At 34.1% G+C, this 12,197-nt stretch overlaps 1 protein-coding gene across 1 annotated transcript in view; it reads right to left on the bottom strand.

Annotated features, from left to right (window-relative positions):
• LOC149784727 (uncharacterized) overlaps positions 1 to 12,197 on the bottom strand; it is a 120,282-nt gene that overhangs the window by 101,105 nt on the left and 6,980 nt on the right. The window contains exons 2-3 of the mRNA XM_089933039.1: positions 3,802 to 4,584; positions 39 to 299 (exon numbers count right to left, since the gene is read on the bottom strand). Coding sequence (XP_089789165.1) covers positions 39 to 299; positions 3,802 to 4,584 — 1,044 coding nt within the window. The remainder of the gene's footprint in view (positions 1 to 38; positions 300 to 3,801; positions 4,585 to 12,197) is intronic.

The following is a 12,197-nucleotide window of genomic DNA, read 5'->3' as shown; positions in this document are numbered from 1 at the left end:
TGAATATGGATCTTTTATGATGGTGTATGCCTATATACCTTTTGTTCGCCTTGTCCATTCATGGGTTGATAAAGACACATCACAGCAATTGACGTGGACATCTATGCCCTCTGTATTACATCTCTCAGAAATGTTTACCTCCTCCTCAAGAAGACGCTTGACCAGGGTTGTCTTGCCTACACCAAAGTGGCCAACAACCATGATTCGTATGTTGTATACTCTCTCTTTTCCATCTTTTAGAGCCTCTTCAAAAAGCTGGATGGATCTATCATCCATGTTTAAAATTTCTGCTGGAATACCTGTGCAAGTAATGGATAAGTTACATATATATTATAAACATTGAGGCAGTATTTTTATATCAAGTACACCTGACAGCGGCACCAATATGATTTTGCACTATAGTTATTATGTACTTCTTAAGGGGGGCATATATCAGTGAAGTTCCTTGCATTTGCTACATGCACAATGCAAATGTTGCCTTACCTTTTTGCTACTTTCATGTACTATGACTGGATTTTATTTATATGTGGTAATTATGGAAATCATGCAATATCAAAAGATGACAACTTATCAAAAATGGCTTCAATTAGTCCAAAATGCACAAATTTAAGCACTTTTAAACTAGGGCAATATATTTTTGCAAGAGTAAGCAATACCAGCTTCTAAAATTGCAGCATAAAGCTATGTTTAGTTATTGTCTTTTTTTTTGCAATTTATTAATCTTTGAAGTCCAGGAAAAGAAAATGACACAGGAGAGCTTAGCGCAGTCTTTGGAAAGGTGCACATCTGAAGCAAGGCAAATCTTATCTTGTTAATCCCAAAAACACCCATCACTTATACACCATTTATTAGTTTATAGTAATCACTAATCAATTAGAATATTCATTAGTTTATAGTAATCACTAATCACTTAGAATAAGCACTGTATTTCACATTATGGAAAATTATTTTACCATTCCAAATGATCATTTTCACTTCCATATATGTGAAAATACTAATCTGACTAGCTAATCAAAAACTCAACAGAACATGACCTCATATCCATGTATGTCCAATACAAACAACTCAACAGAACATGGCCTCATATCCATGTATGTCCAATACAAACAACTCAACAGAACATGGCCTCATATCCATGTATGTCCGATACAAACAACTCAACAGAACAGGGCCTCATATCCATGCATGTCCATTACAAAAAAGCTTGAGCTGTAACACTAAGCTAAAATAACTCAAAAATATTACTATCAGTTTGCAAAGATCAGAATCATTACATTTACTTCTCAAGCATGTGACACAAGACAAAATACATTTTAATTACTAATACATAAAATACTAGTTGTAATGTAGTCAAAGACATGCATCACCCTAAACTTGAAAAACGCTGACCTTAACTGTTTATTCTTTTCTTTTTGGCAAACAAATATACATATTCACCCTTGCAAAAAATTTAATATAAGAATATCCTCTGCAGATCTGAGAAAGTACTACAGTTGGGTTGTTGTATAAACATTTTATTTTCTTCAAAATGTTTCTATCTTTTTTCTTCAACAAAGTTTCCATAAATTTCCTCCTAAATTGGAAAAGGAAATAAGAACTGACCATTTCTTCAGAGGGGTGATCAGATTTTGTTTATCCCCTGTTCAAAAAAATGAAATGATTACACAATACATTTATACAAATAGTCATTCAAATGCTTCAAGTAACGTGAGACAATAAGTAACAACATGATTCGTCAAAATGGACAGACATGTAGTCTTATGCATGAATGCAACAGCAATATTCAAGTTCTTTCCTAAATATCGAGATGAAAGACTGCCATATTCTTATAGGCCCAGCTGCATCATGGGCAAGAAAATTTAAATTTTGAAGAACTCATTTGTTCCCTGAAAGGTAAAAAAATCAATAATCCTCAACTCTTTGTGAACTCTGTATTCCAAATAGATAAACCATATATATATATATATATATATATATATATATATATATATATATATATATATAAACTTTCATGACATTATATCTTGATACCACAGGAGCTTGAATCATTGCTAACAATTAACCTATAAATCATACATATTTCATAATACTATTATGGTAGTAGTATATAGTAACATATTGCATGAGTAAATGTAAGAAACTGTACAAGACCCTGTGGTGACTAGTATTAATATCAGTGCCACTACTTCCACAATGGAGGATGATGATGATATCATTCTCTTTGAAGACTTTGAAGGAAATGCTATTTTTAAAAACAGACTCACATCGATAGACTCGATTGATAAATCAGCCCCACACCTATAATGATACTGAATTAAGTCCATAAAGCATGCATCAGTACCAACACAGATTTGGGGGTTTGATTTATGCGGCTAATGGTCATGGGCCCATGTATACAATGTACAATATAGCAACTATTATAACAAGCATAATCAAAATTGAGTCAATGAAACTGAATTAAAAATGAAATATTAAATATAATACAGACTTAATTTGTTGAATTACATGCCATATCATCCAAAATAATGCTTAATAAAAATGGTTTTATAATATTTTTTATAAAATTTATAACATTTAAAATGTTATTGCTTTAGGTTTATTGCTGTTTTCAATAATAATAATAATAATAGTTACGCTTGAATTACTTGCTATTTCAAATTGCTTCAGAGATTTTTTAATGCGAAATATATCCGTCAGGACCATGCAACTTATATTTAGTTGTCCGTCTTATTTAGCACTGCACTCGCCATTGATGAGTTCAATGTTTCCAAATTAAAAACGTACACAGAGGGAACAAAGTTTGGTTTAAATTTTGAAAGATTAAAGAGATTTCCTTTATTGAATTATAGGCACTATGTGCTCATCTCTGTGCTAATAACTACATACATTTTCAGCCTCGTCTTTTCGGTGTGCCATATAAGGCCATTGCATCCTTCTTTGGAAACGTAAACAGATCCTAGTAAATATGGCGCACTGAATAACGTATCGTAAAATATCCAAATATGGTATAGCAAGCTTTAGACTGGTCCCCTGCCGAACTTATACATGTGAATAAACACTACAGGAATACATGCATCTTATTTTAATTTGACAACACATAGATTTAAACTGTGATTATTCGATTTATTTTCAGTTTATTTTGTTTTGTCAGTTGATAAACATTTCTTGCAAAATCCGTATAGAATCGCTCCATAAACATCAATGCTATGAAAACTATATCGAAATACATGGGAAATTTTGGACGCTTTTAACCACGACGGTGAACCAGTCTAATCCTGATTCAATGTCGTCTGCAAGGAGATATCAATGAAAACGCCACCTTCTGGGAAAAATGTGTTTTACGCTAGAAGGATAATGCTTGTGGGTAAGTAGCCTGCCGCCATTATGACAGTCCATAGAGATTTAAAATTTTTATAGCAATATTCTGTGATGAAAAGAAAGGTACACGTCATTTAACAATCATGACTGAATCGACTTGGGTGTAAATATATTAGTAATGAATTTTCAATCAACAAATAATATTTTTTTTATACTTAAAATGAATAAAAATGGCTAAGACAATATGACGTTGCATTACACTTAAATCAGAATAATAAAATATGAGTTATTTATTCCAATATAATTTTATTTTACATCTTTAAAACGTGTTTGTCTTATAATAAAGTTACAAATGTAACATTTATAATTCATATTTTTTTTTTTCAAAGGTGAATTGAAATCCTTCAGGACTGTAAATAAATAAAGTATGTAGTTTTCGTTGTCGTGTTATGTAAAAGATGTTTTAAAATAAAATGGAAATACCTGATTGATGTGAATATTCCAGTCTGTAGACAGTAATCACATTACTGTAGATGCTTGTGGTGTAAAGTACTCCATGCTGGTCATCATAGAATATTCCACTGAGTCTTGATGACACTGTGTGTATGGTCACTAGTTGACCGCTGTCTGTCAGCTGATAAATTCTGTTAGAGTACAAGTCACACACGTACACATAATCCCTGTCAGCCATTATCGACCACGGGTATTTTAATTCCTGGTGTTGATACAGAAACTTGTGTGTGTGTGGATTAAAAATATCATATGCATACACACCTCTAGTAGTGGAGTTTGAAGTCCAACACGAGATGTAGACTGTGTTGTATTTAATGGCCAAGTGAATAGGACCACCATACCCTTTACAGACCTTGTGAGTTGAGTCGACACTTCCATTTGTAAGGTTTACAACACACCAGTACAACATCCAGCCGTCGTCCCATTTCCTACCGCTGACAACGAGTTTGTCTGAATTCAATTTTGCCACTGAATGACATTCAGTAAATCCTGTCCTTACATCTAATGTTTTGACCCGTTTTACGTCATCTACAGATTTCAATGACAGGATTACAATCTTACAGTTCAACAGACACACAGCTACTTCCGTCTTGCTAATAAGACAGACACCCATGGGACCGGACTCCAGTTCGTGTGATGTACACAGTTTACCGTCATGTCGATTGTAAATCTGGAGATTCCACACATTACCGTCTATGACCAGCAACGTATCTTCTGTCACCACAATGCCACTGTAGTCGGGTTCACGGCCGCCTGTGGATAAAAGAGTGACTTGCATCAGGATACGTAATACACCAAATACAGACATATATACTTTTAGTAAACAATGCAAAATAAACTTGTACACATCTATATATCAATTTTTGACCTAAAATAATAGTTTAAAGTCCTAAATTTAGCCACCACCACCACTATCGTAATAGTCTTATTATTTGTAGCATTATTACTATTACAGTTCGTTCCACAAAATACCTAATTCATGTCACACGAAGTATTTAAAACGAATCAAGTCCGTTTAGTTACATGTAAGGACGAAAATTTCCGGAGTTACAGATTCACAAAATTAGCAATGCCTTATAAACGTATATGAACTTTACTGCTACAAAGATACAAGTTAATACATGCTGCTAACCTTTGACTCGGCGTCCATCCCTACTCCCTGTGATATAGCCTTTTTTCTCACATTAAAAACTGTTAAGATTCCATGCCTTTTAAGTATAATCTCAGCGTCCATCCCTACCACCAGGGACGTGGCCCCTGTGTCACAACAGTGAAACTCTTGAGATTATCACCCTGTAACCATATATACAATTGACGGACATGAAGGAAAAAATTAACAGATATATCATTCCATTTTTTTTTTCGACCACTGGGACCACCTCGACTGTAATGGACGTTTTTGCCACTGCACCACATCTTTCAAACTGTGTACCCACACACCGATTTCAGAAAACATACCTAATCAAGGATGTAAAAACTGTACAAACTTAGACATTTCATTCATCAATTTATAATTTCTAACTGACTGTCGGCATGGAGTGCCAAAACCTGTCAACTTGACGTTTTGAATCAAACGGGAGTTTCTTTACTAATATGGTCGCCATATTTGCATGGGCGGGTCTATGTTTTAAAGTAACACCATCTTTAATAATCTCAGTAATTCCGTATGTATTGGAGTGATGTCTCTTTCTTCTTTTCATTGGTTCAGTTTGTTTTAGAAATATTAAAACTAGACTTAATAAATATTTGACGCAGACAGCACATTTTTTATTAACCAAATATGTTAAGGTCCTCTTCGCGCTAATCAGGTTATAAATTATAAAGTGATGAATGAAATAACTAAAAATTGATGAACGAAATGACTACGTCTTTTGAATTTTGTATATCTTTGATGCTTTTCGTTTTTAAAATCGGTAGTGGTAACAATAAACTGAAGCGTATGCGTAAAATTATCAAATCATTCACAAAGTATGACGGTACATTTAAATTTTATTTTGGGTTTTTATTTTAAAAAAAAACAGTCAAAAATTAAATAGAAGATGAATGCCTGCCTAATGATGAACTAAAAAAAAATTTTTAAATTACGTATAAAGTTACTTTTTCTTTGAAAATATGATGTATTTATTATCATAATTTATTTAGACGAAAGGAAAACATCACATTGGAGATACAAACGGAGACGAGGAATCAGCCTTCAGTACAGGCACTCGTTTATGTCAGTAAAAAAATAACAGTTATTGAAAACACCCACTCGCTTTCTAAAAATTAGTACAATTGGAGTTGGTGTTGTCCATAATTTTCATTTTACTGACTGAAACAAGCAGCCCTAATAATACCAGTGGCACTTAAAACAATATTTTTAAATAAATAAACGTTAAAGACATCAATAATGTTATCCTACAATATTTTCAATGATGTTCAACATTACTTGTATGTACTACCCTGGGTACTCCAAAGAACAGTCCTGTTTGCAAGTAAACTTCTGCATTCTCCATTCCTGTCTGTCGTCTGCTACATAATTCGGCTACACATTCCTAAGAGCTCGTGCGCTTGGCGCATTAATACACTACCAGGTTCTTGGGAACATCCAGTCCATCTGTACGACCAGACAAATAACCAATAACCCGACTATTTTGGCGATTTGGCCTGGTTCCCAAAATTTATGTTGCCACACTCCATTTTATATATAAATACAATAGGAGACCAATATATGTCGCTACCGACGCAGACTGGTTTGTATTTCGTTTGGATATTTTGCATCTTGTATGTAAGCAAGAGTACCAGTACGAGATGGTTGTATTTGGAACGATTCAATTGAAGCTTGCTGGTTTGTTGATAACAGTCTCAATAAAAAATTAAAGCTAGCTTGCCCATCGTTTTCCTTCAGATTGTGAATTATAAAACCTCCACATTAATTTCATGCCTTGAATGCTCACATTCCACCGGGAGTATAGCGTGAACGTTGTTTAGTTTGTCGTACATTTCGAATTTGCTTACTGCGTAGACGGGGTTTGTCCTACAATTTCAGGTACAATGTAAGACGTATCACATGCTGTTTATGTTTAGTGCTACGTCCTTGACGCCCAAAACATAAATATCAGCGTCAATGCCTTACATGTAGGACTAGTTTCATGTACACGTTTGAGGTTTTTGCATGTATAAAATGCCTTTAGCAATTTAGTGACTATGATGACTGCAGCTATGGCAATATCTTAAAAGTATGTGCTATCTTCTAATAATTACATCATCACAAGACGTGGCTAAATGTAATCCTACAATATAAGACATATCACATGTTTTTGTTTTAGTGCTATCACCCGACCCCCCGAAGAAAAATAACGGGTGATGTGTCTTACGTTGTAGGACTAGGCTAAATGGTGCCTTTTTACAACCCTTACCAATATTTTACTGTGAATTCGACATGTTTTTGTTCCTGAGAATCTATTCAGTCAAGCCAAATGAAAGCACTTAAAGTATTTTTATGTTTATTGAATGTTTAAGTTTTAATCATGACCGATCGAATGGCAGTACTTTATCACTATGTACCCCCACCCATATGAACTGCATTATAAATTAAATTCACATTTAACCATGTCTTCCAGTTACACGTGTCCAGCACATTCATGTCCAATAGTATTTTAAGAAAGCAAACTTATTAGCTTTTTTCACACCTTTGACATCAGTCATTATTTAATGTTTGTGAGTGAACATACTAAGAAAAGTCATCCATATGACCACTGACTACTTTGATGTCATGTTTTCTATTCAATCCCGTCCTACCCAACGATGCTTACTAAAACAACTTTACTCTGCCATTATGTACATGCATGCTGTGATAACTTTTAGTTGGCTTGTGCAAGCAATCGGCAATATCATTAGGTATTGCAAAGTCCCACTCATCCATTATTTCCTTTTAATATATTTTGGTTACCAAATGTAGATTCAACCCAGTCATAGGAATATTCAAGAAAGTCTATTTCTTGCATCTTGTTGATTTACGTGCACAGAATGATAATTACTATTAGCAGAGTATGTATCGGTAAAACTTTAAAAGATATTAATAACTCCATTCTTACATGTTATACATTGAATTCATTATTTCTGTTGTAAAGAGAAGATATAAATTAAATAAAGCTCATTAATGTCTGACTGTTCTTAAGTGATTTATTTCATTATTTATTTTATTATCAGTATGATGAATTGCCTTTCGCATTGCATGTGAACAGTACAGAATATAGGTTCAAAATATCATAACCATTTTGTACCCTAATTTCGAACCATCGTTTTAATTTAACAAGTATTCAAACCTATGCTATCTCAAAGAGGTATCGCCCCATGTGGCTGAGTGATCCAAAGCACTCTCCAGCACTCCAGATCACTGCCATCACATCTCTGTCTATTTGGATTCAGTCTTAGGCAAAACCATTGTGGGTGTGTGAGAAGGCAGACCATTAGCTTCCTGTGGGTTGGTGTTTCTTATCTGAGTTATCCCAGGTTCTTCCTCTACCAGTTATAATGGCCAACATGTATAGCCTATGATGTGATGAAAAATGGCAGCAAACACTAATCTCAATAAAGGAAATGTAAGAGACTGTGTTTATCATTTAATTTACTGTATGGGACTAAATTTCTGCATATTTTTGCAAACAATACCACCTTTTCAAGAATTTCCCCTCCCCAATCTTCAGTCCATCTTGTTTTAAAAATAACTTACAGTTCCATATAACATGTTTTTGATATAATTCCATTGCCAACTATAATCAAAACATACGAAGATGCTACTTTCATACATGCTTTTTTTCTTATTCTTGGACTAGTGAATAAAAACTTTTATCCCCACTTCCCCCAATCCAATCGAAAAAGTTCATAGAACATACTATACTTTATCAGCACCATCCTTCCATTCCAGTAAATATGTAACATGCTTGTTAGAAGTACTTACCGGCATTATGCTTACCAAAGGGAGATAACTATTTGCCAGTATGAATAGACTGACATTTATGTTTGTATTTTTTTATGATAATGTCTTTCTTCTCCATAATATGAAACAATAATTTCACTATGAAGTACAGTAGTCCTATCAATAAAAATTAGATAGCAGTAAACACTCTTGAAAACCATTTCAGTCTAATAAGAACTTTAATCTTACTTTATCTTGTATTACCTAATTATAGAATACAAAGTATTTCATACATCAATCAGGGCTTTTTACCATATATGGTTTTAATTTATATATCTGGTCATTTTATAAGTCACTATACATTTTTGACTTTGTGTAATAACAGGAACCTTACAGTTGTTTGGCCCTATTAAACCCTTTCAGTTCTTGGGACCTCTCCAGTGAACTAGTGGTTAGAGCATCCGCCTCAAATGCGGGAGGTCATAGGTTCGATCCCCGGCTGAGTCTTACCAAAGACTTACAAAAATGGTACTAACAGCTGCCCCGCTTGGCGCTCAGCATTAAGAGGTTAGTGTTTGGACTGGTCGGCCAGGTGTCAGGATAATGTGACTGGGTGGGACATCATGCTACATGCCTGTGACATGATTCCCCAGTTTTAGGCATCACTATAAACTGCAGCTATCGTAGCGATATGACTGAAAAATTGTTAAAGCTACGTTAAAAATCCAAAATACACACTGTTCTTGGATGATGTTTTGACCAAACTCTTGTTCGCATTTAATTTTAAGTGAGATGTCAACAAAAACAGGAAAAGAAAAATATTTAGCCAAACCAGGCCAGATCAGATATTTATTTAGATATACTGAGTAGGTCCTAAGATCTGTTTAGGTACAGGTGACTCGATTCTCATGTTTTAATTATGTATACTAATTTAAAAGTTTGAAGTAGATTTTTTTTGAATTTTTAACTTAGTTTTAAAATGTTTTCAGTCATATTAATATGTCAGCAGTGTGGAAGTTTATAGTGATATCTTGGACTGGGGCATCATGCTGCAGACATGTAGCATCATATCCCACCCAGTCCCTTTATCCTGACACCAGGACAACCAGTCCTAAAACTAACCTCTTAATGTTGAGTGCCAAGTGAGGCATCTGCTAGTACAATTTGTATAAGCCATTGGTATGACTCAGCCGGGGTTCGAACCCACTAATTGAATTCTAATTGACATCTGCAAGGACATCATAATTGTAATTAAACCAAAGTTTGTTGTACACACTTAGTAACAGTTTGAATATGTCTTTGTTTTAAACCCAAAACTGTTAGTTCCATTTACAAACAACTACTTGATACCAGAAAGATATACATGTTGATATGCATATGTAGATTACTTCATTTGATTTTATGTTATTATACCAGTGTTGCACATACTTTACATTCTGGCACAAAATGTTTCCCCAACACCTGTAAAATCAGGGATTTGTATGCAACAAGGCTAATAGCATTCCGTTTACTGTGCTAGATTTTTCTTTTCCCTGTATCAAATATCAATGTAGCAAAATGATATTATCATGGTGGAGACTGTGGAGGTAAGTTTTGTCTTCTGAAAAGAAATCCCTTGAATTTTGCCAGAGTGTAAGTACTATGCTATCAATGCTCTGATATATATATATATATATATATATATATATATATATATGCATCTGTCTGACTTGTACATGTAATCTCTTTGTAAAAAACTGCATGTGATTGATTCAAAGAAATATTTTTCTCCCTTACCCTAAGTAGGTAACAGTAACCCCAGTTCATAAGCTTTTGGCTGTGTTTAAATATTTTTTATTGGAAATCTGTTATAAGACTATATTTTGAAAACTTAAGATTGTATTGACTTTTCATGCAGATGTGACATTGCTAGGTTTGAACAGAGTGCTGATTTACTGTAATGTTCTCCACCTTCCCAGGCAATACAAGTGTACAATCACTAGGGTCTACATTTCATGTGCCATTCTTGTCTATATTCTGGTGTTAGCAGCAATTCATTAAGGTAGCTCAATGTCTGTTTACAGTCTGAGACATCTATAATTACAAATCAATCACTTGGACCTAATTTTCCTAATTTGTAATTATTTAAAGTAACATTTTTTACTTTAACTTTGGAAATGATTTTTCTATCAGGGTGTGAAATAACATGTTTAAGGCTTCATCTTGAAATAAACATCACAATAATTCATGCAAATTACTTATAATAACTTGCACAGTTATAACTGTACATTGTACACAATTGAAGAATGCACAGTATATGTCACAGTGACATACTTTGTCCAATTGCTAGGATTATCAATGTCTGTTTTCAATATCTGTCAATCAGCAAAACTATAATGACACTGAGTGAATGAAACTGAAAGGAAAATAATTTTGTGCATCTGGCCTCAACAGTCAAAAACAATTTTTTTTTTTATTTTTCAGTTTTTGTGTATTGGACTTTATTGTATTTTAGACATTTGTTACCATATAGCAGGTCAATAATTCAGGTATAGGCCTACAGGGCACAGTTGTTTCCATATAGCAGATCAATAATTCAGGTATAGGCCTACAGGGCACAGTTGTTTCCATATAGCAGATAAATACTTCAGTTATAGGCCTACAGGGCACAGTTGTTTCCATATAGCAGATCAATACTTAAGTTATAGGCCTACAGGACACAGTTGTTTCCATATAGCAGATCAATACTTCAGTTATAGGCCTACAGTACACAGTTGTTTCCATATAGCAGATAAATACTTCAGTTATAGGCCTACAGGACACAATTGTTTCCATATAGCAGATCAATACTTAAGTTATAGACCTATAAGGCACAGTTGTTTCCATATAGCAGATCAATACTTCAGTTATAGGCCTACAGGGCAAAGTTGTTTCCATATAACAGATCAATACTTCAGTTATAGGCCTACAGGGCAAAGTTGTTTCCATATAACAGATCAATACTTCAGTTATAGGCCTACAGGGCACAATTGTTTCAATATAACAGATCAATACTTCAGTTATAGGCCTACAGGACACAATTGTTTCCATATAGCAGATCAATACTTCAGTTATAGGCCTACAGGACACAGTTGTTTCCATATAGCAGATAAATACTTCAGTTATAGGCCTACAGGACACAATTGTTTCCATATAGCAGATCAATACTTCAGTTATAGACCTATAAGGCACAGTTGTTTCCTTATAGCAGATCAATACTTCAGTTATAGGCCTACAGGGCAAAGTTGTTTCCATATAACAGATCAATACTTCAGTTATAGGCCTACAGGGCAAAGTTGTTTCCATATAACAGATCAATACTTCAGTTATAGGCCTACAGGGCACAATTGTTTCAATATAACAGATCAATACTTCAGTTATAGGCCTACAGGACACAATTGTTTCCATATAGCAGATCAATACTTCAGTTATAGACCTATAAGGCAAA

Source organism: Sinohyriopsis cumingii, chromosome 14 (assembly GCF_028554795.1).
Source record: "Sinohyriopsis cumingii isolate HCF-2022 chromosome 14, ASM2855479v2, whole genome shotgun sequence".
In the NCBI taxonomy this organism is placed as follows: Eukaryota; Metazoa; Mollusca; class Bivalvia; order Unionida; family Unionidae; genus Sinohyriopsis; species Sinohyriopsis cumingii.
This window is presented reverse-complemented; position numbering and strand designations above follow the sequence as displayed.